Genomic DNA, 26,701 nt, shown 5'->3' with positions numbered 1-26,701 from the left:
TTCTGCCACATGGTGCTAACCGAGCGGCCATCGGCAGTGTATGCGCTGACGATTACCACCACGCGCGAGACCTTACCGCTAAGTCAATGGGTGGCAGTAAGGTCTCAGGCCCAAAATGGACACGCGCCAATTTTTAATTTTGCCGCATGTCCATTTTTGTCCCCTCCCCCCAAAAAGGCCTTTTTTTACAGGCGCGCTGAAAAATGGACCTGCGTGCGTCCAAAACACGTCTACACTAGTGCAGGCCACTTTTCAGTGCGCCTTAGTAAAAGGACCCTTTAACCACATATGAGATAGCCAGTTGCTTAAACCTGAATATTCAAAGCAGTTGTGCAGACACGGCAAAGCATTGAACATCTGGAGTAACACCGGTGGTGGTTTAAAAAAATGCCCCCCCTCCGCCAGCTGATTATCATGGTACAGTACCTAAATGTAACTTGTCTCGAGCAACCAATGAAAAATTGTGAGCTAAATCCAAATAAATAAAAAATAAAACCTTTCTGTGCATTATTGGGTCTAGCACAGCATTTGGGAGGTGAGGGTGGGTGGGGGTAACCTGTACATTCATTCAAAAGTTCTACAACCAGAGTCTAGTTATCTGGGATGATCAGGGCCAGAGTTAAGTAGCCAAATTGGGCAGCTGAAATAACAGGCCTATATTTGGCCGCTATAAAGTTAGGCCCCTGTTTACTAAGCCGCTCTACAGGCGTTTTTAGCACACACTAAAGATTAGCGCGTGTTAACGCTAGAGATACCCATAGGAGAATATGGGTGTCTCTAGCGTTAGCACATGCTAAAAACGCTATTGCACCTTCGTAAACAGGGCCCTTAACCGGCCAGCGCTGAATATGAAAAGCAACCCAGATATTCAAAACAGCCCGGCATTGAATATCCAGGCTGAGTGCCAACCTCGGGTTGAACATCAGCCCCTGGAAATGGACATCTACAATGCCATCACCTAAAGTGAGTCATAATGGGTTGTAGATTGGGAATTTGAGGTACTCCGATGGTATTCTAGATCCCAGGGCAGCCGATCTGCAAAATCCGATGTGGACACAGATGAAGCAGATCAGTAGCAGATACAGACAAATCTTTATTGTAGAAATTCAAACCAATACAATGCCCGACACAGGCCGTGTTTCGCCCATAAAGGGGCTGCGTCAAGGGCTGCAAAATAATAATCAAAATTACAGATATAAAAACATAATCATGATTTCAAACCTGAAAGTAAAAAATAAAAACCATGACATGTAAAGGAAAATGAAGAATCAAATGCAACATACATAATGGGGAGGAGTGGCCTAGTGGTTAGGGTGATGGACTTTGGTCCTGGGGAACTGAGTTCAATTCCCACTTCAGGCACAGGCAGCTCCTTGTGACTCTGGGCAAGTCAATTAACCCTCCATTGCCCCATGTCAGCCGCATTGAGCCTGCCATGAGTGGGAAAGCGCAGGGTACAAATGTAACAAAAATAAAATAGATACTATTGGAGATTCTACATGGAATGTTGCTACTATTGGAGATTCTACGTGGAATGTTGCATTCCACTAGCAACATTCCATGTAGAAGGCTGTGCAGGCTTCTGTTTCTGTGAGTCTGATGTCCTGCACATATGTGCAGGACGTCAGACTCACAGAAGCAGAAGCCTGCGTGGCCACATTGGTGATCTGCAAAGGCTGACTTCTACATGGAATGTTGCTAGTGGAATAGCAACATTCCATGTAGAATCTCAAATAGCACCAACAGTGGAGGAGTGGACTAGTGGTTAGGGTGGTGGACTTTGGTCCTGAGGAACTGAGTTTGATTCCCACTTCAGGCACAGGCAGCTCCTTGTGACTCTGGGCAAATCACTTAACCCTCCATTGCCCCTTGTAAGCCGCATTGAGCCTGCCATGAGTGGGAAAGCGCAGGGTACAAATGTAACAAAAATAAATAAAAAAAATAATGCTTCAAAATTGGAATATAAAAGCATTAATATAAAATATATGTACATTTACAGTAAGCACTAATAATAATAATAATAAATAGCATTTAATCAGCATCCTGGCTTTATACCTTTACAAATCTAGAAAATGGGGAGATCCCAATAATTAAGCATGAGTGTGTCTGAATTTTTAGAGGAAAGGCCTCGAGAAGCCCCTAACTTAACTCAGCTTCAGGGGCTGGACTTCTTCATCATTGGCCTGAAAACCTCCATTGGATCTAAACAGTGTTGTATGTTAAAGCACTTTACTTAACTTCAATAGTTAGATCAACTTCTCTTGAAAACGACAAAACTCACACCGGAATATACTTAGCTTTGTCTGGTGTGGTTTATCTTGCGGATTTTTTCTGCACGTCGGCCACGACCAACCATGGCCATCGTTTCATAGACCTGCCTCAGGGTTCAGTGGTCCGCGTGTGATCTCCACATCGATAGTTATTTAAAAGACAAATCCAGCCCCCGAACCTGAGTTAAGTTAGGGGCTTCTCGAGGCCTTTCCTCTAAAAATTCAGACACACTCATGCTTAATTATTGGGATCTCCCCATTTTCTAGATTTTTGTTTGCACCAATAGGGAGACCACCTCCAGTTTCATTTGCTAGTTTTATATCTTTAAAACCATAGGACATACATGCCAGAATAACATACATATGTAATAAAGTCAAAATAGGACATACACCACCAAAACACTACAAACAAAACAAAAAAAGCCAAAAATTTTGAATAAAATTATACACCTTATTATTATTATTACTGTTTACTGTAAATGCACATATATTTTATATTAATTCTTTTATATTCCAGTTTTGAAGCATTGTGTATGTTTCATTTGAGTCTTCATTTTGCTTTACATGTCATGGTTTTCATTTTTTACTTTAAGTTTTGTATTGTGGTTTGATATCATGATTATGTTTTTATATTTGTAATTTTGATTATTATTTTGTAGCCCCTGACGCAACCCCTTTATGGGCGAAACACAGCCTGTGTCAGGCATTGTATTGGTTTGAATTTCTACAATAAAGATTTGTCTGACTGTATCTACTGCTGATCTGCTTTGTACTTTTTGACATTCTGGATCCGAGTGGACATTCAAGGTGTCTGTCCAATAATCAGGCGACACCTGTCCTAGAATGAGGAAAGCCTGGACCATGTTCTGGCGTTCTGCGTTTCTTCCAGGTCTCTGTTTTCCCTTACTCTGACGCTCTTTTCTGTCTTCCTGCAGATGGTTTTGCTGGCTCGCTGTGAAGGTCGCTGCGGTCAGACCTCTCGCTCAGACCCCCTGGTCTCTTTCAGTGCCCTCCTGAAACAGCCCTTCCACTCCACCTGCCACTGCTGCCGACCTCAAACCTCTAAGCTTAAGGCTATGCGTCTGCGCTGCTCAGGAGGACGCCGGCTGACAGCCACTTACCGTTACATCCTTTCCTGCCACTGTGAAGAGTGTAACTCCTAAGGGAACGCACTGAGCAATGGGAGCACTGGTCCTACTGGTAAGCAGTGGGGACGAAAGACCTGACCATCAGTGTCAAAGGAGACCTCACCCTCAGCACAAAGGGAAGCCCCTGGATGGTGAAGTTTTGAGTAATGGAATTTGTCTTTGGACAGCTGCAAATAACCTTCTTCGGACTTCAGGAAGCACTTTCTTAGAAGTTCAGTTGACTTTTTCTTTTAAGATTTTGCTGTACATTGTTTCCCTTCCTTGTGGACCCTAATTTCACAGATTTGTGCATTTGGGCTGCTTTGACCATTTAGTGGATAGAGGAGAGCTGGGTAATGATGAAATATCGACTCAGCTGTAGAAGGAAAGACCACTAATCCATGAGGTGGCTGTTGCCTGTCATTCAATTCTCTGGATTGTCTGCTGATAGGTTGCTGGTCTCACAGCTAATTAGTCGAATTTTATTGGGTCAACTGCTGTCAAGACCCAATAGATAGAAACAAGAGGAAATGGTTTTGCAACACAGGGCCAGATACGGAGGGAATTACATTACTGTACATCAGAAATACTTTGCTAGACAAGTCCATGGGCAGGCAGCTGAGCTGAGTGCACCCTCCAGGCTGCGGCCTAGCCAATAAAGGTCTTAAACCTTTCTGAATTACCTGGCTAATCTTTGATTTCTCCGCCCACTCTAGAGGATCCATTGCACTAGATATGAAGGGGCCAGCTTTGACGGCTCACTGGCTGATCTATGCGCTGCCAGGCGGGAGGGAGTCTTCCCACGCTTTATTCCCATCTGGCTGACTAGAGCTGGGGATGCTGTGGGGGGTAATGTTCACGGTCCCTGGTGCAGAGAATCTCAGCCTTCATACAACATCGTCACCTAGAGGTGGGACTTGGGGTCCTCAAGATTTACAGTCTGTGGCCTCTGGCTGAGGATTGATAAGGTAATTTTATAACATGGCGGGAAGGTGCCTTGTATTTCCTATTTTATAAAGATACATAGGTGACTGTGCGTCTTTATGAAATATTAACACAAATCCTGCAGAAATTGTGTCTACACTGAAGGCACGGACATTCAGTAGATGTTAGCTAGTTAAATATATACGTATTTTATAAAAATACGTAGGTATATTGTAATGCCATATGAAGTCTTCCCCCGAACGTACCTAGTCTAAAGTTGCTTAGAAGAATGTGCCTAATTGCACTGTGTGGCAGTGGCTTAGCTAGGTGGGGCCACGGGGGCCTTGGCCCCCTCAAATTTGCTCTGGGCCCCTGGTTGGCTGGCGGGGGTCCCCAACCCCCTCTAGCTGAAGACATCATCCAGCACTGGTCTGTGGCGGCATTGCCTGCCCTGCTCTCTCTTCCCCTCACATGCCGGACATGAGGGGAAGAGAGAGCAGGGCAGGCAATGCGGCAGCGCCAGAGACCAGCGCTGGACGAAGTCTTCAGCTAGAGGGGGTTAGGGACTTCCAACAGCCAAGGTATTTAAACAGTGGCGGCGGCAAGGCAGCAGAGAAGGGGCGGTGAGGCGGAGGGGGAACGGTGGTGGGGCGGTGACCCAAATGTGCCCCCCCCCCCATTTTGGGCTTTGGCCCCCTCCCATCTTGAGGTCTGGCTATGCCCCTGCTGTGTGGCAATGTTATAGGAGGCCTTCTATTGCGTAAAACAGCCTTTCATGCATGAAAAAGGGTGATGTGACCAAACTAGGCGGAGAGGCTGGTCCTCAGTGAGGGCTCGGGATAGTCTAGAGCCTGTAGAGGCTGGGTCAGATTGTGCTGGGAGCCTAAAAAAATAGGAAGGAATTACTCAATCCATCAGTGTAGAGCACAATTTCATCTCTGTCACTTTGGGGTCCATTTACAAAGGCACGCTGAAAAATGGCTTACGGTAGTGTAGGTGCAGGTTTTGGGTGCGCCGTTCCATTTTCCTGCGTGCCAGGGGCGTAGTCAGACTTTGGCGGGAAGGGGGTCCAGAGCCCAATGTGAGGGGGCACATTTTAGCCTTCCCAGTGCCGCCAACCCCCCCCCAACTTTCGACCCCCCCTCCCGCCGCCACTAAACCTCCCCGCCACTGCCAGGTACCTTTGCTGGCGGGGTCCCCAACCCCCATCAGTCGAAGTCCCCTTCAGCGCCGGTCTGCGAGTCCGGCGCGTTCGCTGATCTGGAACGTGCAGGACGTCAGGACTCACAGAAACAGAATCCAGATCAGCAACACGCCAGAGACTGGCGCTGAAGAGGGCGGTGGCGGGGGAGGGTTGGTGGCAGCAGGAGGGGGGGGTCGAATGTGGCGGGGGAGGGTCAGCGGCCGGGGGGTGTGAAAGCAGGGGGGCCAGGGCTAAATCTACGAGGGCCCATGCCCCCATTGCCCCACCTAGCTACACCTCTGCTGCGTGCCTGTAAAAAACGCCTTTTTGTTATTTTTGCCAAAAATGGACGTGCGCTAAAATGAAAATTGCCGCGCATCCATTTTGGGTCTGAGACCTTACCGCCAGCCATTGACCTAGCAGTAAAGTCTGACACGATAACCGGGCAGTAATGACCTACGCGAGTCAAATGCCACTTGGCGCGTGTCCGATACGCGCGACCGAAAATAAAAATGATTTTTCAGATGCACATATCGGGTGTGCGCCAAAAAATGAAATTACCGCAAGAGTCACGCGGTAGCTGGGCGGTAACTCAATTTTGGCGCGCATAGACGCTTACGCGGCTTAGTAAAAGGGCCCCCTACTTTGCCTCTTCTGGAAATTGCAGGAATTTAAGTCCTTGGATCAAAAAAGTGTGCTGTTTCAAATGTATGCAGGCAAACCTTCCAAACTCATCACACATCTTTTAGCCAGTAATAAGAGTTGACTCATAAGCCCCTGGGGATCACCTCTATCTAATGCACCGTCCACAGCTCTGCAAGAGAGTTGCCCCCCTCTCCCAGCCTGTCCGCAAACCCATTCAAGCCCAATGGACTCTTGAAATAAATTGATCTTGTTAAAAAGGTTGAGAGTTGGTGTGAGCATTATTTGTCCCTCATGGTTTCCTGTTCCTGAATCCTTTGTCCCGGCATTGAAAGTTGGCCATGCATTGGGACGTCTGTGTGATGGTGACGTTCGTGCATTCGGAGGTATGCTGCTGCTATCCAACCATTGAGAGATATGCATGTTAGTGACGTCCATGCGTCACCCTTCTCTTGTTCTTTGGATAGTAAAGTCTTTATCTGGCTTTGTCAGCTGTTACTATTTGTTACAGACAGATGGGGAAGGAAGGACAGGGAGAGGAGGCAGACACTGAGCACCCCACAAATCCTTATTAGACTAAAAATAAAACATCTGTGGAAGACTCAAGCCCTGCTAAGAGCTAAATGAGGGAACAGCAGGGGAAGGAGGGATCCTGCCCTTTATAGCTCTGTCCTCACTTGTCAACCTGCACAATAGGCAGAAGGAGGGACGTTCGTTCGCAGAGAAAGACAGACAAAAAGAAAACAAAAACAGGCTGATCAGGAGAAATACCCAGAGACTCATATTGGGATGAATGCAAGAAAGTGATAAGCCTTTATTCATGCAACAATAGAAAAAATGTGAAGTCAGGCATGGAAAGGATACCTAGGGGTAAAGATTCAGCCGAGGGCAGAGAGCGTTTTCGTAACCTTCCGGCTTTATGCCTCGTTATTCAGTCCTCCTGAGCCATGTCCGGGCACCTGAACTGAATATCTGATGCAGTTAAGTGCGATGCTCAGCACTGAACTGTCTAAGCGACATTGCATAAAGATAGGACTGTGCTTTATGTGATCTGGTTTGGCCACTTTACTTAGGTGGTTAAGTGCTGAATATTGACATTTAACCAAATAAGTCCCAATACTGCCCACAAAATAGTCCGCTTTCCGTTTAACACAAGAATGTTAAAGTGGTTAGGGTGGCCTAGTGGTTAGGGTGGTGGACTTTGGTCCTGGGGAACTGAGGAACTGAGCTCGATTCCCACTTCAGGCACAGGCAGCTCCTTGTGACTCTGGGCAAGTCACTTAACTCTCCATTGCCCCATGTAAGCCGCATTGAGCCTGCCATGAGTGGGAATGCGCAGGGTACAAATGTAACAAAAATAAAATAGATACTATTGGAGATTCTACATGGAATGTTGCTACTATTGGAGATTCTACATGGAATGTTGCTACTATTGGACATTCTACATGGAATGTTGCTATTCCACTAGCAACATTCCATGTAGAAGGCTGCGCAGGTTTCTGTGAGTCTGACATTTTACATATGTGCAGGACATCAGACTCACAGAAGCAGAAGCCTGCGCGGCCACATTGGTGATCTGCAAGGGCCGACTTCTACATGGAATGTTGCTAGTGGAATAGCAACATTCCATGTAGAATCTCAAATAGTAGCAACAGTGGAGGAGTGGCCTAGTGGTTAGGGTGGTGGACTTTGGTCCTGGGGAACTGTGGAACTGAGCTCGATTCCCACTTCAGGCACAGCAGCTCCTTGTGACTCTGGGCAAAGCACTTAACCCTCCATTGCCCCATGTAAGCCTCATTGAGCTTGCCATAAGTGGGAAAGCGCAGGGTACAAATGTAACAAAAATAAAATAGATACTATTGGAGATTCTACATGGAATGTTGCTACTATTTGAGGTTCTGTTGCTGCTATTGGAGATTCTACATGGAATGTTGCTAGTGGAATAGCAACATTCCATGTAGAAGGCTGCACAGGCTTCTGTTTCTGTGAGTCTGATGTCCTGCACATACGTGCAGGACGTCAGACTCACAGAAGCAGAAGCTTGCGCGGCCACATTGGTAATCTGCAAGGGCCGACTTCTACATGGAATGTTGCTAGTGGAATAGCAACATTCCATGTAGAATCTCAAATAGCAGCAACAGTGGAGGAGTGGCCTAGTGGTTAGGGTGGTGGATTTTGGTCCTGGGGAACTGTGGAACTGAGCTCGATTCCCACTTCAGGCACAGCAGCTCCTTGTGACTCTGGGCAAAGCACTTAACCCTCCATTGCCCCATGTAAGCCTCATTGAGCTTGCCATGAGTGGGAAAGCGCAGGGTACAAATGTAACAAAAATAAAATAGATACTATTGGAGATTCTACATGGAATGTTGCTACTATTTGAGGTTCTGTTGCTGCTATTGGAGATTCTACATGGAATGTTGCTAGTGGAATAGCAACATTCCATGTAGAAGGCTGCACAGGCTTCTGTTTCTGTGAGTCTGATGTCCTGCACATACGTGCAGGACGTCAGACTCACAGAAGCAGAAGCTTGCGCGGCCACATTGGTAATCTGCAAGGGCCGACTTCTACATGGAATGTTGCTAGTGGAATAGCAACATTCCATGTAGCATCTCAAATAGTAGCAACAGTGGAGTGGCCTAGTGGTTAGGGTGGTGGACTTTGGTCCTGGGGAACTGAGTTTGATTCCCACTTCAGGCACAGGCAGCTCCTTGTGACTCTGGGCAATTCACTTAACCCTCCATTGCCCTACGTAAGCCGCATTGAGCTTGCCATGAGTGGGAAAGCGCAGGGTACAAATGTAACAAAAAAAAAAAAAAATATATATATATATATATACATATATATATATAAGAATTGCCATACTGGGACAGATCAAAGGTCCATTAAGCCCAGCATCCTGTTTCCAACAGTGGCCAATCCAGGTCACAAGTACCTGGCAGAACTCCAAAGAGTAGCAAGATTCTAGAATTCTAAAGAATAACAAGATTCCATGCAGAATTTCAAAGTGTAGCAACATTCCATTTAGAACCCCAAGACTAGCAAGATTCCATTCCGAATCCTAAGTACATAAGTATTGCCGTACTGGGACAGACCAAAGGTCCATCAAGCCCAGCATCCTGTTTCCAACGGGGGCCAATCCAGGTCACAAGTACCTGGCAAGATCCCAAAAAGAGTACAATACATTTGATGCTGCTTATCCCAGAAATAAGCAGTGGATTTTCCTCAAGTCCATCTCAATAATTGGTTATGGACTTTTCTTTTAGGAAGTTAGCCAAACCTTTTTGAAACCCTGCTAAACTAACTGCTTTTACTACATTCTCTGGCAATGAATTCCAGAGTTTAGTTACACGTTGAGTGAAGACCAGTTAAGTGAATATCGGGGGATAACCCCGCACAAGCATTTGAACTGACTGCTTACATTGCTTTGAGTATTAACCTGTTAGAGCCCAACCTTGATCAGCATCTGGTGGGAAATGAGTAAGGATCTGCTGGAGCTCCTCTGATGCTCAGCACAGACCTAAGGCACAGGAGCTTGCAGGGAAAGCATAGATATCATTGTTAGATGACTCCAAAATATTATTTCTCCCTTCATTTCAGTGTATAGCTCTTGCCTCCCTTAATTTCCGCCCCAGCTTCCTCTGTTCCCTGTGGTTGCTAACCATATCCTTTCAAAATGTGCTCAGCGGAATTTCTGTTGAAAAGGGGGGGGGGGGGGGGGGGGGGGGAAGAGGCAGAAGCTATGGCTCCAAATGGATTCATTTTGCACATACTATGACAGTAATGAACCTCACTCCTTGGCCAGGGTATGTGGAATGTGACAGAGCTGTCGAGGGGGCTGACCCACTCAGCGGGAGATAAAGGGCCCGCCCCAGCTCTGCCCCACCCACAACTCCACTCCATCCCGACCCATTGCTCTGCCCCTGCACAGCTAATTGATGGCCAGTGTCCAGCGGGAAAAGGAGTGGTCTTCCTATCCAGTGGCAGCAGGAAACGCCTTCGTAAACATCTTCTCCTGCTGCCGTGGGGATCGGTAGCAGCATGAGATGGTGCGTTTCCTGCTGCCGCTGGACGGGGAGGCCACTCAGCGGGAGATTCTGGCTTCTCAGCGGGAGTGCAGGAGATGACCTGCAAAAGTGGGAGACTTGGCAGGTCTGATATGATCATGATAGGCCTCACCATAGTGCTTGCATCGTGCCAAAGAGCTTCCGCCTGGAGTTTATATTTCAATAATTTTTATTGGAGAATTTCAAAACAACCTTTCCAGCAAGCAACTTGTCATTACATTCAACTAACTTGTTTCACGGCCTCTGTTGGTACACAGAATCATGTTATACATCAGATATGAGCTGCTCCAGTAACTTTTTATATTTCCCCCCTCCCCTCCCATCCCATCCCTTCCCCTTCCCCCCCTCCCTCAACCCTCCCCCCCCCCCTCTCTCTCACAGGTACATTCCACAGTCCATGCCTTCCAGCTATCTTGGGTTAGCGTCCATGTTACATGTTCATTATTTGCCCCCTAGCATGTGGTGTTAATGTCAGCCAAAATGGAGTCCAGCAGTTCCAAAAAGATTTTATAAACAGTGGTTTTCGACCTCTCAAACTCGTTCTCTCCGTTCGTAACAGGTGGATCATCTGCCCTCTCCATTGGGATGCCATGGGGCCTTCCAGCGACAGCCAAGCCAACAAAATTGTTTTCTTCGCCACCATTATAGATCTGGCGATAAATGAGCAGCACCCCCCTTGGTAGGCGGCCCGCTAGCCGCGGTTGCCCGAACAGTAGCTTGACTTCTGCTGTCCATTGTACATCCCAGATCACAGCAATCTGTTGGGTCGGTTCTTTCCAAAACTTACCCACCCGCGGGCATCTCCAAAACATATGACCTAACGACGCCCCTTCCGCTTTGCACTTGGGGCATGCTCCTCCCTCTGGAGTTTATAAGATGTAAGGTGTAGGCAACCTATAAAGCTGTGATTGGAAATTTCGTTTCATCAGGCCTGTGGCACCCAGTACAAAGTATTTCTGGATCTTTCTGCCATATTTTCTTGGTCTCCGACTGCATTGCTTGCTATCTGAAGATCTGCTCTTTCTCCACTTGCTGCACAGAAAAATCACTTGACGTTGACCCTTCTGTTATCAAGGCAGATATGGGGATCCTGTGAACTTCTTCTCACTTGGCGAAAGATCCTTTTGAACCTACAGTACTGCCAAGGTCATCGTCCCCATGTTAATGGCTTTGCCTTCCAAGGTGCTTTTAGAACCAGGACTCAAACTTGATATACTTAGATTATTTTTTTTAATGTTCAACAGTCATATGACACAAGTTCCCAAACTTCATGATCTGCAACATTCAAATGGAGATGCTTGATTCAGTATTTAGTAATTTAGTTCTAAAAGAAAATTTAGTTCACAACCATAACAGGGAAATGGTACAAAGTAACATCTTCTGCTCTGCTCCCCTTCATCCCTCCACCAAGGCTCATCCAGCTTCTGCTCTGCTCCCCCTTTCTCCGTTCCCTTGAGTTCCACCCAGCTTTAGCTCCCCTTCCTCTCCATCCCCCTCCCTCCACTCTTGTAGCTCAGCATTTCCTCCCTTTCTCTCTCCTCCCAATCCCCAGAATCTCTTTGTCCCACCTGTCTTCCCTTCTGCCCCATCCCTATAGTTCTGCACCTCTTCTTTTCTTCCATCCATCCATCCCTCCCTCCCTTTGTCCAGCATCTCTCTCTTCCTCTCCTCTGACCCCAGGTCCGGTATCTCCCCCTTTCTCTCAAACACCCCCCCCCCCAACCCCATCAACTACCTTAAAACTTGTTTTTGTTTCTCCAAAGGTTGATGGCAGTGGTAATGAGTTGCATACGCTACCTGCAACCTGTCTTCGTGCCTTTCCTCTGCTTCTGTAACTCTCCTATGAGGAAACATGAAGTTACGTCAGAGAGCGCAGGGAGTATGCAAATCACTACCACTGCTGGCAACCTGTGGAGAAACTCACCCCCCCCCCCCAAATTTTAATATAGATAGGGGGGAAGGGATGCTAGATTGCAGGTGTGGCACAGGGGAGAGAGAGATGCTGGACTGTGGGGGTGGGGGCCATGCTCTGAATGTGTGACAGCAAGGGTGCTTGGCTTACAGATGCCAATTCTTGTTGAGGTGGCAATGGAATTTTGTGGGGGATGGCACCTGCCACCCAGTAGTGACACCTATGGTCTGCATATTCAATGCCAGTCCATGTCTGGGCTCCATCATTGAATACCTACGTGAGCAACAGCACCTGGAAGGTACACAGATATGAGTGAAATTCAGTGCTGAGGACTGTGGTTTGCATAGTCCAACTTGTGCAGCCAGGTATCCAGCACCAGTATGGATTATTGCCATTTCCCACATATAGTAACATAGTAGATGATGGCAGAAAAAGACCTGCACGGTCCATCTAGTCTGCCCAACAATTTAAACTCATATGTGCTACTTTATGTGTATACCTGACCTTGATTTGTTTCTGCCATTTTCAGGGCACAAACTGTAGAAGTCTGCCCAGAATAAGGCCCACCCCCCAACCACCAGCCCCGCCTCCCCTCACCGGCTCTGCCACCCAATCTCGGCTAAGCTTCTGAGGATCCCTTCCTTCCGAACAGGATTCCTTTATGTTTATCCCACGCATTTTTGAATTCCGTTACCGTTTTCATCTCCACCACCTCCCGCGAGAGGGCATTCCAAGCATCCACCACCCTCTCCGTGAAAAAATACTTCTTGACATTTTTCTTGAGTCTTCCCCCCTTCAATCTCAGTTCATGTCCTCTCATTTTACCGCCTTCCCATCTACGGAAAAGGTTCGTTTGCGGATTAATACCTTTCAAATATTTGAACGTCTGTATCATATCACCCCTGTTTCTTCTTTCCTCCAGGGTATACATGTTCAGGTGCACAAGTCTCTCCTCATACGTCTTGTAATGCAAATCCCATACCATTTTCGTAGCTTTTCTTTGCACCACTTCAATTATTTTTACATCCTTAGCAAGATACGGCCTCCAAAACTGAACACAATACTCCAGGTGGGGCCTCACCAACGACTTGTACAGGGGCACCAAAACCTCTTTTCTTCTGCTGGTCACACCTCTCTCTATACAGCCTAGCAACCTTCTAGCTAGGGCCACCGCCTTGTCACACTGTTTCGTCGCCTTCAGATCCTCAGCTACTATCACCCCAAGATCCCTCTCCCCGTCTGTACATATCAGACTCTCCCCGCTTAACACATAAGTCTCCCGTGGATTTCTACTCCCTAAGTGCATCACTTTGCATTTCTTTGCATTGAACTTTAATTGCCAAACCTTAGACCATTCTTCTAGCTTCCGTAGGTCCTTTTTCTTCTGTCTCTACCCCCAGATTGCTGATAAAGCACATTAACAAAGGTCCTTGTTGTTTCAATAGCAGGGGTCAATGATTTACAAATAGCTGCCCCCAACGGTAAATACTCACAGCATTAAACCGCATGTAACAATGTTCAAAATTTTATTTACAAATTTTTTAGTTTGTGGACCTCAGTGGTGACTTTGTTACAAGAAATTATTTATTTTGGGAAAAGAGCTCGAGAGCACTCGCTACTGTTTATAATTTAAGAGCAGATGCTGTATTTATAAGTTTTAGGATATTAATTTCTCCACCAATCACCAAAGGTGATAATTGCAATAAATTAAATAAATTAAGTATCAGAACACAAAGAGACCGTATTTAGCTTCAAAAAGGTTGATTTAATATACAATTGCACACGAGAGGTAGGTTTTAAGAGATCTTTACAGGTAATCTGTGCATAAAATAGAACAAAGTAGCAGGTAGGTTAACTTACAAGTCCTTGTTACAAGCATGCTGTGGTCCAGCTGATTGATGAGCACATGTTTCAGGAGCAAGGCATCAGCGGACCCCAAAGAGAGCGGCAGGTCCCAAGAGGAGGAGGCAGGTTTCAAGAGGGCTTCTGCAGTGAATGGATCTGAGTTGCTTGCAGCTGAAGAAAAATCTGAGTTGCTGGCAGTTGATGAGAATCTCAGTCTTGGGAAACAGCTTGTCCTTTTATATCTTGCAAGCTGCAGGAGGATATGCCATGTGGATCTTTGTCCTGGTTTCCACACGACCCTTGAGCATTTGCAAAGCATTGTGGTATCTTGGTCTCATGTCTTATGACATCACGAGACTTACAGTCTGGAGTTTGCTGGCAAATGTCTTTTGATGTCCTGTTCAGTCTCTGGGGCAGATACACATTACAAGTCCTTCCTTTCTGCACATGTCTGGAAGCTGATGGGAGGGGCAGGTATACCTTTGACAAGCAAATGTCCTGTTTATGCTTCCTCTGAGTTCTTTGTTTTCAATGGGGTATTCAGGTGGTGCCCACCTTAGTCATGCCTTTGTTAGGTGGGAGGGCAGAGGAAGCTCTTTTGTGTTTGTTAAGTGTTTGTAGTTAACTATCCCTGCCCTCAGAAGTTCCCAGAAAAAGGAATGGAGAGAGAGGGGCTTGAAATGAAACTATTCTCTCTGCTGTAGTGTCAAATATATATTTTTAAAAGATACACAAATATATTGGTGTATATATAATCCAGCAAATATGCTACATATTTCAGTAATAAACTGATACCATTACAACTTCACATGGAGGGGCATAATCAAACGGAGCACCCAAGTTTTCCTGAGGACGTCCTCGCAGGACGTCCCGGCGAAGGGGTGGGGAAACCTGTATTATTGAAACAAGATGGGCGTCCATCTTTCGTTTCGATAATACGGTTGGGGGCGCCCAAATCTCAACATTTAGGTCAACCTTAGAGATGGTTATCCCTAGAGATGGTCGTCCCCGATTTTCAGCGATAATGGAAACCGAGGATGCCCATCTCAGAAATGACCAAATCCAAGTCATTTGGTCGTGGGAGGAGCCAGCATTCGTAGTGCACTGGTCCCTCTCACATGCCAGGACACCAACCGGACACCCTAGGGGGCACTGCAGTGGCCTTCAGAAAAAGCTCCCAGGTATATAGTTCCCTTACTTTGTGTGCTGAGCCCCACAACCCCCCCCCCCCAAACCCCACAACTGTACACCACTACCATAGCCCTTTTGGATGAAGGGGGCACCTAGATGTGGGTACAGTGGGTTTCGGGTGGGTTTTGAAGGGCTTGCTGTTTCCTCCACAAGTGTAACAGGTAGTGGGGAATGGGCCTGGGTCCGCCTGCCTGAAGTGCACTGCAGTACCCACTAAAACTGCTCCAGGTACCTGCATATTGCTGTCATGGAGTTGGGTATGACATTTGAGGCTGGCAAAAAAAATGTAAATTATTAGGTTTAGTGCATTAGGTTTAGTGCATCTGGCCCTGGGACTTATAGATCCTCCCACCCTCCCCAGGGTTTTCTACTCATATATAGACAGCCCAAAAGTCACTAACATTACTCCTCAGTCATACACAGGCAATCTTGCAGATTGTTAACTTATCATAGTACACCTGTTCATACCCATTCCAACCAATCAAGATGACTTTTATTCTGTGTAATAACTGTGGTGCTTTAGTTCCAAGGCACACCATCTGAAGGCTTAAAGCTTGTCCTATCTGTCTTAGGCTTGCTAGTATAAAACAGGAGCTCAGCAAACTTAAGCAGGAATTGGATGCAATTAAAGCAGTTTCCAGCACTGCACAGAATCATACCAATTTGTTATCACTGCCTCAAAGAATAAAACCACCTGGAAACAAATGACCCGGCCAATAATACCCCACTTTTGGTGCAAATAACTTTTCGGGAGCTGGGGGAGGGGTTAAAACCTTTGGTACAGGCGGTAGCTTTTTCTGAAGTACTTCCTCATTTTGGAAAGGGGGAGAAAAGTTTAGAAAACACTGAGAATTTTAATAGGTGGCTCAAAGCCTGGTGTCATCAAAAAGGTTGTAGGTACGTAGGAAGCTGGGGCAATACATGGAATCGTTGGTGACAGATTCAGACAATATGTGTCTAGGCATTTAAACTAGAAGCTGGGGGGTGGCATTTGGAGGCAGGTCAATTCCAGTAGTCACAAGATGTGACAGTAGTAAAGAAAGCAATGAAAACAACAACAGTCTTAACAAATCACTTCTTACCAACATAGCAGAAAGTGAAACTAACCTAAGGAAAAAGCTAAACAGAAGATGGAACTGCCACTGAAATGTAGATGGAAAGCGATGACCACAAATGCTCGCAGTCTAAGCAACAAAGTTCATGATCCGCAAACCCTGATGTTAGAGGCAGACGTAGACGTTGTTGCTATCACGGAGACATGGTTCGATGATTCCCATAAATGAGATGCAAACACAGTAGCATAGCAAGGGAGGGGGGCGGGAGGGGCAGTCCGCCCCAGGTGTCAGCTCAGGGGGGGTGCTTCCTGCCAGCTCCCCCCCCGGGTGCAGCACGATGACACCCCCCCCCCCCGACCCAGTGCCTACCCTCCTCCGTCCAACCAGCTCCCTACCTTTAAAAAAATATCGGAATCCGAGGCGAGGCGCAGCGCCTCACGCCTGCATGTAAAAGAAATGTGGACCCGGGCCTTCCCTCGCTCTATCTGTCCCGCCCTCCGCTGACGCAACTTCCTATTTCCGCAAGGGCGGGACAGACAGAGTGAGAGAAGGTCGATGAGACGGTCCACATTTCTTTTATGTGCAGGCGTGAGGCGCTGCGCCTCCCCTCGGATTCCGATATTTCTTTTAAAGGTAGGGAGCTGGTTGCACGGAGGAGGGTAGGCACTTGGTTGGGGGGGGGGTGTCGATGCGCTGAGGGGGGGTGTCATCGTGCTGCACCCGGGAGGGGGTGCAACGGCGAACCGCCCCGCCCCGGGTGGCAGCTCCCCTTGCTACACCACTGTGTAAACATACCAGGCTACAATCTATTTAGGAAGGATAGAGATGGCCGTAAAGCTGGAGGAGTAGCTCTGCATGTGAGAAACAATATCACAGCGACTGAAATGCCAGGGGCCTTTCCGCATATTGAAAAAGGAGGACGGAAGACCAAACGACAGCCGGCATGGTTAAAAAGTGAGGTGAAGGAAGCTATTAAGAGCTAAAAGAAAATCCTTCAGAAAATGGGAGAAGGAACCGACTGAAAATAATAGGAAACAGCATAAGGAATGTCAAGTCAAATGCAAAGCGCTGATAAGGAAGGCTAAGAGGGACTTCGAAAAAAAGATTGCGTTGGAGGCAAAAACACATAGTAAAGATTTTTTTAGGTATATTAAAAGCAGGAAGCTGGCAAAAGAATCGGTTGGACCGCTAGATGACCAAGGAGTAAAAGGGGTGATCAGGGAAGACAAAGCCGTAGCGGACAGATTAAATGAATTCTTTGCTTTGGTCTTCACCGAGGAAGATTTGGGTGGGATACCGGTGCTGGAAGTGGTATTCGAAGCTGAGGAGTTGGAGAAACTTAATGAATTCTCTGTAAACCTGGAGGATGTAATGGGGCAGTTCTACAAACTGAAGAGTAGCAAATCTCCTGGACCGGACGATATTCATTCCAGAGTACTGATAGAACTGAAAAATGAGCTTGTGGAGCTACTGCTAGTGATATGCAATTTATCCTTAAAATCGAGCTTGGTATCAAAAATACTAGGACTAGGGGGCATGCAAAGAAGCTAATAAGTAGTACATTTAAAATAAATCAGTGAAAATATTTCTTCATGCAACAATTAATTAAACTCTGGAATTCTTTGCCAAAGAATGTGTTAAAAGCAGTTAGCATAGCAGGGTTTAAAATGGTTTGGATAATTTCCTAAAAGAAAAGTCCATAAGCCATTATTAAGATGGACTTGTGAAAATCCACTGAATATTCTAGGATAAGCAGCATAAAATCTGTTGTGCTGTTCTGGGATCTTGCCAGGTACTTGTGACCTGGATTGCCCACTGTTGGAAACAGGATGCTGGATTTGATGAACCTTTGGTCTTTCCCAGTGTGGCAATACTTATGCTCTTATATTCTTATGAAATTCAGGACTCTGAGTTTTGAATGGCTGCCCTCCACTTTACCTGTTATATCAAACCAAATCATTTGTTTTAATACTATTCATGGAATAAAGGATACAAATAAAGAAAATATGAAACTACATAAGCTACTGTCATGCCAGATGCAAAGCACTGATAAACAGCATCCTAGAGACAGAACCGGACACAGGACAGGGCTGCTGCCATCCCCACCCCCACAAATCATCATTCGCTGCCACCCCACCTCCGGTCGCTGCTGCCCCCCCCCCCCCTCCCGATCGTTGTCGCTGCTGAAATACCCTGGCTGGTGGGGATCCCAGGCCCCGCCAGCAGAAGACGTCTTCTTCCTCCAGCACTGACTGCCTGCCCATTGCTCAAAGCCGCCTCCGAGGATCAGGAAACTCCCTGAGCCTCGGAGGAAGCCCAGCCTTTATTCCCTCCCCACTGCCCCGCCCCCGACAACCTCTGCTCCAATTGGAAGCAAGAATCAGGCTCAAGGGCTGGCTGGCTTCTTTTAAGCCAACCAATCCTTCCAGCCCCCGAGCCCTCTGGCCGAGAACACTAACCCCCTCCTCACTCCCCCCCCCCCCCCCGCACTCTCTCCTTCCTGCCCAGTGCCTTCCCGAACGTGCCCAGACCTAATTTAACTGGGCCCGTCGAGACAAACTCTCGGGCCTTTCTTTCTCATTGGGGTGACCAGGTCTTAATCGATGCATATGTAGGGTTACCATATGTCCAGATTTACCCGGACATGTCCTCTTTTTGAGGGGCGGGTTTTGTCCAGGAATCCGGACAAACAGGCAGATTGCTAGCCTCCCCTCCCCTTACTTACTAGTGCCCTGGTGGTCTAGTGACCTCTTCCGCCTTCGGGGCAGGAAAGAGCCCCCTCTTTCCTGCCCGGAGCGCAGCCCTGCATGCATCCTTCCTGTTGGTGATCCTCGGCACCGATTCAAAATGGTCGCTGAGAGTTGACGTGACCTCGCGAGACTTCAACTCTCGGTGGCCATTTTGAATCGGCACCGAGATCACCAACAGGAAGGATGCATGCAGGGCAGGAAAGAGGGGGCTCTTTCCTTCCCCGAAGAGGTCACTAGACCACCAGGGCAGTAGTAAGGTAAGGGGAGGGAGGTGATGGGGAGCGGGGGGCGATGGGGTATGTGACAAGGGGGAGGGGAAATGTGACAGGGGGTGGAGCGAGGGTGTGAGATGGGGCAGGGCGGGGTGTGAAATGGGGTGGGGCAGGGTGTGTGGTGGGGCGGGGCATGTGTCCTCCTTTTTGGGGGACAAAAAATGGTAACCCTATGAATATGACATGTGGATATAAGTTAGGATATGCTACATTAACAAACATTACATATCGCAATTGCGCACCCTTGGCAGAGATTCAGGATGAAACTTGACTGTTATCCAAATAAAATTAATTTGAATGACTTTATCTATATTTAGCAGCAAACTCATTTGAGCGAGCTCTAGAAAATGTACCTGCTGGGCAGGTATTTTAAAATGGATTGGAGTAATTATGATTCATGACTGTGTAAAATAACATTTTATCAAAATGAGGGTGAAAGATCGCAGAAAAACTCCAGGGTTTGGTTACGTACAGAGATTACGCTGCACGTTTTTTCTGTTGGCAAAGCAAGAAATCTCTATATATAAAAGGCAACTCCAACGTTCTATGAAGCCTCCAACCGGAACTTTGAAGCGGGCGAGATATCCGGTTTGCCCAAGAGTGTGTGCCCCGCCCTCACGTCACAACTTGATGACGACGAGGGCGGAGCAAACACACTCCACGAAACGCCATCTCCTCCTGCCCCTCGTTGGCCATTTTTCACATGCACACCGCATCGCGGAGCGCCAACGACAGCAGCGGACAGGTCCCTGGAGGGGGGGTTGGGGTACAGCTGGATCCCTGGCCATGGGTGGCTGCAGGGGGGGCCGGGGGATGGAGCGACAGCAGCGGACAGGTGCCTGCCTGCAGGGGGGTTGGGGGACAGCTGGATCCCTGGCCATGGGTGGCTGCAGGGGGGGGCCGAGGGATGGAGTGCCAGCGACAGCAGCGGACAGGTGCCTGCCTGGAGGGGGGGTTGGGGGACAGTTGGGTCCCTGGCCATGGGTGCCTGCAGGGGGGGCCGGGGAACAGGACGGTCGCTGGACACAAAAACCTTGCTAGCGCCCGTTTCATCTCTCAAAGAAACGGGCCTTTTTTGCTAGTGTAACAATATTTCACATGTCTGACATCCCCTGATGAAAGGTTGTCTTTTTTTAACTGTGCACATCACTGTCCGTTTTCCCTTGTTTGCTTTCTGATTTGCATTCTTTCCAAAATCCACAGCTCAGCATTGTTCGGTGCATGGGAGCTGGATGATGCAATAACTAAGATCGCATTCCAGCGCAGGTGCCTGGGCTTATCTCCACAGTTAAAGGCTTAACTTCACACCCCTTTTTAATATGAATACCATTATTTTTGCACAGCCAAATGCTCAGAGCTGAATTGCATAACAGTTTTTAATCTGTTCTTTGCTAAAGTTAATGATGTAGAAAAGTTCTGCCAAAAACTGGAATCTCATGTCAAGTTCCCAGAACAATGTGACGGATGAACGAAATCCCCAGGTAAGGAAAAACCCTCAGGTAAATAAAACGCGGGAAGGGTGATTCTATATCGGGACATTTTCATTTATTCGATGTTTGTGCACGTAAATGAACGGACTATCGGCACTTTCACAAGGAGGTGCCAACTTACGCGGGCAAATGGCGCACAGTGGTTAAGAGCTATTTCATAAGGGCTCATGTAAGTCGCGTAGCGCTTAATTGCAAGGGGCATTGTTACGGGCAGAGCACCCACTTACACATGGAACTTGCAGAATTCAGGAAGTTACGCGTGCCCCTGACCCATTTACCCAACTGCAGTTATGCACTCTGGGTGCAGACATGTCAAGCGCGTTGATGCCAGAGGTGTGTTTTCCCAATCCCTTTGCCCCCACAGGGAGGGGAAACACTACAGCCTCGTAGGCTGAAAAATAATAATAACAGAGAGAGAACTGGACTCAGATATAGGCGCAACCAGCAAACATCTTTATTATGGTATATCACTAAGCCAAATACAAACAATGGTTCTCTCCTCTCTGGAGCAGGTTGTCAGACAGCAACGCCAGACGCGAATCCTGAATAACGAGGACTGCTCAGCTAACACTGTCCCAGCAATTACATATATAGCCTTAGTAAGTTGCGTTTCTCATAAATCATGTGATTTCTCCCAAACTAGAAATCAGAAACTAGCCTGTGCCCTATATAGATATTCCTGTATTATATCACTTTCTCCTGATGTGGGTTCACGTGGACAGTCGGTGGCCATTGGCTAATTAGCTTTCAGTTCTGCGTGCACAGCGTGTAGTTAGTCACAGAGCAAAAAAATTACATAGAACAGTACCCTTGTATCCTCTCTCTGTCTCTCCCAAGGTTACATCCATATTATATGAAAGGCATACTCAGCTGAATGTGCATCTGTGAAGTGTCTGTTCTCAGCTCCTGAGAAGAGCACTCTATGTTACAAAGATGCTAACTTGTTAGGCCAACTTGAGAGACCCAAACTGAGCAACATACAGGCCTTAGTAGCAAGCCTAGCATAGGAAGGAATATACAGTGGTTAATGCAGTGGACTTTGATCCTGGGGAACTGAGTTTAATTCCCACTGCCGCTCCTTGTGACTCTGGGCAAATCACTTAACCCTCCATTGCCCCTGGTACAAAATAAGTACCTGAATATATGTAAACCACTTTGAATGTAGTTGCAAAAACCTCAGAAAGATGCTATATCAAGTCCCATTTCCCTTTCCCTTCCCTTACTAAGGCGCGCCGAAAAAATGACCTGCACTGGTGTAGACATGTGTATTGGAAGCACACAGATCCATTTTTCAGCACACCTGCAAAAAAAAGGACTTTTTTTTTGGCCGAAAATGGACGTGCGGCAAAATAAACATTGGCGCACGTCCATTTTGGGCCTGAGACCTTACCACCACTCATTGACTTAGAGGTAAGGTCTCACGCATTAAGCGGGCGGTAATCATCAGCGCATGTACACTGCCGATTAACAGCCGATTAGTGCCACGGGGTAGAAAATAAAAAATATTTTCTGCCGCGCATATCGGATGCGCATAAAAAATGGAATTACCATCCGAGGCACACAGTAGCCAGGCGGGAGTTCCAAATTGACACACATTAGATGCACATATGCACCTATGTGCCTTAGTAAAAGGGCTGCCAGGTCTCATTGTGCAGCATTGGAAACCTAATGTAATCCGTTGGGTTGATCGTGAGCCCTTGGGCCCTGGCCGAGGCTAGCGGGGCGCCGACCCAGGCCAAGGGGAGACCGACCCACCACCACACACCCCAGCTACACAATACCCCTAAGCTACCCCTCCCCGCAGTCCCTCAGGAAGAAGGGAAATAGGCAAACAGGCGGGCCTCGCGGCCGAACCGGAACCCACGCACACAGTGCAACTCGTGCGGGCCTCACGGCCAAACAGGAACCCAGACACACACGGGGGGGGGGGGGGGTGAAAGAACCCAGAGGGCCCCCCAGGACCCCAAAATGACAGATACGCGCTGAACACCAGCAATAGGGCAGGGGAACTAACACAGCAACCCCCAAAAGGGTTAGGAAGCCCCAGGCAGAAGCCAGAGGAACCAGACACAAAAGGAAGGCAAAAAGCCTTTGCCCCAAACCCACAGCAGGGTTTGGGGTTAAACTTGTAGAGCCAGCAGGCACACCAGAGAGAGAGAGAGAGAGAGAGAGAGAGAGAGAGCTTCCTAAATCAACAAACAAACAAACAGAGAGAACGCTCCTCCAGGGGAAGCAGGGCCGATAGAACAAACACACTGTCAGAGGCAGGGACACAAAACACACAGTACACAAAGGGTTAAACTCACTGAGCCAGCAGGCCGGGACACTGGGAAGAGAAATTCTTAGAGTAAACAAACAACCAGAGAGGAGGCTCTCAGACAAGCAGCCTAGCTGAGATGAAAGCTGAACAGAGGAACAAGCAGCTGGCTTCCCACAGAGAGCAGCAGCCAGCGAAGGGAAGCCCAGCTACACACCAGGGGCGTAGCCAGAAAACAAATTTTGGGTGGGCCTAGGCAAGAAGTGGGTGGGCACCAAGTGTTCTCCCCCCTCCCAACCACCACAAAAAAAAATATTTCAGCTGGCGGGAAAATGCTTCTTTCCACCTTGGCAGTATGCAGCAGGCATGCGCTGAAAACTTTGTTGGAATGTAATTGTATTTTACATGCATTGCCTGTCACCTATTATTTCTCTGTGATTACTCTGTGACCTCTGATGTGAATTACTTAGAGAGGTCACACAGCTATGCAACTTCCTGTTGGGGGTTAGATGCAGCACATGCAGCACATGGAGCACATGGAGCTCATGATCTCTCCTAACCTGAGAGGATCTATGGTGGTGTGAGCATCCATTACCATCTAAGCACATGGAAGGAGCTGATAATACAAATGTATAATAATATGTATATATAAGCCTGTCTGATTATAATCTAACTACAAACTGTGAGTAAACAGATGTTTTGTTACTTCAACTTTAAAGTGACTCAGCAGTGAATTATTCAGGGGTGAATGAGAGAGAGATGAAGAAAGAAATTAACATTTCTAAAGCTGAAGCTGTGTGTACTCAAATCTGCTAATTATTTACTACAAATAATCCAACAAAAGGGTTATGGGCCCAGGGCTCAGGAATTGAAAAAGAAGAGAAATATTACCAGGCAGAAAAAAGGCCACATATTTTTCTCTTAAGTTTTAAAGGAAAGATTCAGTCTGTCTCTCTCTCCCCCCACACAGCAGACAGAAGGCTAAGAAAATGGCTGAGGGAAGAAATTCACCATTGTTCTATTCTCTCAAGGTGCCTAAATTAACTGAGTTTAATTATCAGAAGTGGGAACTAAGATTCATATGTCTCCTTCGAGCAAAAAAGATTAATATATGCTTAGACCAAGACAGAACAGCTGAAAATATGGCTGAATGGGACAATGCAAACTATTATGTGAAGTGCATGCTTTTGGAAGCTCTCTCAGAGAAACAAGCCATATTAGTGGAGGGAAAAGATACACCAAAGGACATTTTATATAAACTGAGAACTATGTATGCAACTACATATGCAAAGCAGCAACCAATTTGGTTGGCAGAGTTGAATGAAACCAAATTAAGGGATAAAAGTAAATGTAATGATCACATTATGCATCTTATGTCTTCATTTCAAAAGCTAGAACTTTCTGGAATTCCCATGTGTGATGCATTGAAAAGAGCATTTCTTTTTACCTCACTATCAAAGAAGTTTGATGTTTTTAGGTCTGTAAATGAGGCCATTGAAGGGCAATCTTTTGAACAGGCAACATCAAAACTAAGGCAGGAATGCATAATAAATGATTCTGAGGAGATGTGTTCTCAAAGCAAGTCAGAGAGAAATGAAACAAATTTCTTGGCAAAGAACAGAGGAAGGCGGAGCTATGGAAAAACTCCACCCAAGGGCAAGCTGATTTGCTACTCATGTGGAAAGGAGGGACATGTATCTAAATGGTGTAAGGAAACACAAAACACTCCCTCTAGCTCACCTAAGCCAATGGAACTAAAGAATTTTCAAACCAGGAAATGTATGAAGGACAAAGATAAACACAAGGGCTTTCTAATGGCAGAAAAATCTTTGACTATGGTAAATAATAATTCAAATGAAAGTACTTGGATTTTGGATTCAGGGAGCACATGCCATTTAACCAATTCTAAGGATTTCTTTCAGGAAATGTGTCCAGAGGAAGGTATTCTTAAAACTGCAAACGCAGGGACTGCTAAGATCCAAGCAAAAGGTATTGGATTCTTAAAATGCAAAGTGTCTAATGAAGTTAAAGAAATTCCTGTAAGTGATGTCTTGTATATTCCCCAAGCAGTTTGCAATATGCTTAGTGTATCTACATTAGATAAGAAGGGATTTGTGATTCATTTTGAAAACAGTAAGTGCACAATCTCTAAAAATGATGAAGTGTATGCTGAAGCTTTTATGCATAATGATGTTTATAAGCTGAACATTTCAGGTGAAGCCTCACATATGGCGCAAGTAAGGAAGAATGATGGTAAATGTAGTCTGGAAATCTGGCACAGCCGCCTGGGACATCGTGATTCTAAGGTGATCCAGGATCTTTACAGTAAGCAACTAGCCACTGGCATTCAGATAAGTGCAGATGCTGGTAAAATGGAGAAATGCATAGACTGTGTTACTCAAAAAGGTGTAAGACCCTCATTTCCTGCATACACAGGAAATAGGAGTAATAAAGTACTGGACTTAATACACAGTGACTTATGTGGACCGTTTAATATCCCATCATTGGGAAATAACAGATTTGTGCTAATATTCTTGGATGATTTCTCTAGATATTGTGTGGCCTATTTGCTGAAAGAGAAAAGTCAAGTCACAGACATGCTGAAGAAATACGTAGCCATGGTGAGCAATAAATTTGAAAGAAAACCAAAGGTTCTTCAGACCGACAATGGTGGTGAGTTCACTTCACAAAGCATGCGCACATTTCTAGAACAAGAAGGCATTCAACATATCACAACAGTAGCTTATACACCAGAGCAAAATTCTGTTGCAGAGAGAAAATTTAGGTCACTTGTGGAAATGACCAGGTGTATGCTGTCAGATAGCAATCTCCCTAAAAGACTATGGGGGGAAGCCATTCTCACAGCAGTGTACCTACAAAACAGAATGTCAACTAAAGGCGCTGAGCGCACACCACATGAGACATGGCATGGTAGGAAGCCAAACCTGTCACACATAAGAACATTTGGAAGTACAGCATATGCTCATATACCAAAGCAAAGAAGGCATAAGCTGGATTCCACAACAGAAAGGGGCATTTTAGTTGGCTATGCTCCAGGACACAAAGGATATAGAATTTTGAATCTGAAAACTGGCATTGTTGGCATAAGACATGTTACATATTTTGATGAAAACAAAAGGGTTGATAAAGGCTGGATTATCCCAGATGAGCCTTATCATCCAGAATATGAAACTAGAACCATAATAGACATGCCAGTGTATATAAGTGCCATACCAAGGCAGATGTCTGAAAGCAACTCATCTGTATCTAACGAGGAACAGGCAGAGGAAGCAGACACAGAAAGGATCATTGAAGAAGACAGTACAGTTGGAGAAGGGGAATCAATTGGAGAAGAACTCTCAGATTTAGAGGATGCGGAAAGGTCAGACCAACCTGTTGTCAGACGCTCATCCAGGGAAAACAAAGGTGTTCCACCCCCAAGACTGTCTTACTTAACAAAGTCAGCAGAAGCTCAAGAGCCCTTAACATGGGATGAGATTGAGGAAAATGCCAGCAGAAGAAGCTGCTGAATGGCATAAAGCTGCACAAGAAGAAATTGATGCATTGGATAAAATAATACTTGGATTCTTACAAAATTACCTCCTGGCAAGAAAGCTATAGGATGCAAATGGGTATTCAAGTTAAAAAGGAATGCACAAGGAAAAGTGGAAAGGTATAAAGCCAGATTAGTGGCAAAGGGATATCTTCAAAAATATGGA

The 26,701-nt window shown here is 46.4% G+C and overlaps 1 protein-coding gene across 1 annotated transcript in view; it reads left to right on the top strand.

The window, feature by feature from the left end:
* Nucleotides 1–4,074, top strand: part of NDP (norrin cystine knot growth factor NDP) — a 72,285-nt gene extending 68,211 nt beyond the window's left edge. The window contains exon 4 of the mRNA XM_030199700.1: nucleotides 3,206–4,074. Within this exon, the coding sequence (XP_030055560.1) occupies nucleotides 3,206–3,433 (228 nt within the window). The 3' untranslated portion in view covers nucleotides 3,434–4,074. The remainder of the gene's footprint in view (nucleotides 1–3,205) is intronic.
* Nucleotides 4,075–26,701: the final 22,627 nt, after the last annotated feature.

The sequence above is a fragment of the Microcaecilia unicolor genome, chromosome 4, assembly GCF_901765095.1.
Source record: "Microcaecilia unicolor chromosome 4, aMicUni1.1, whole genome shotgun sequence".
NCBI classification, from domain to species: domain Eukaryota; kingdom Metazoa; phylum Chordata; class Amphibia; order Gymnophiona; family Siphonopidae; genus Microcaecilia; species Microcaecilia unicolor.
The sequence above is the reverse complement of the archived record's forward strand: the minus strand, read 5'-3'. Positions and strand labels throughout refer to the sequence as shown.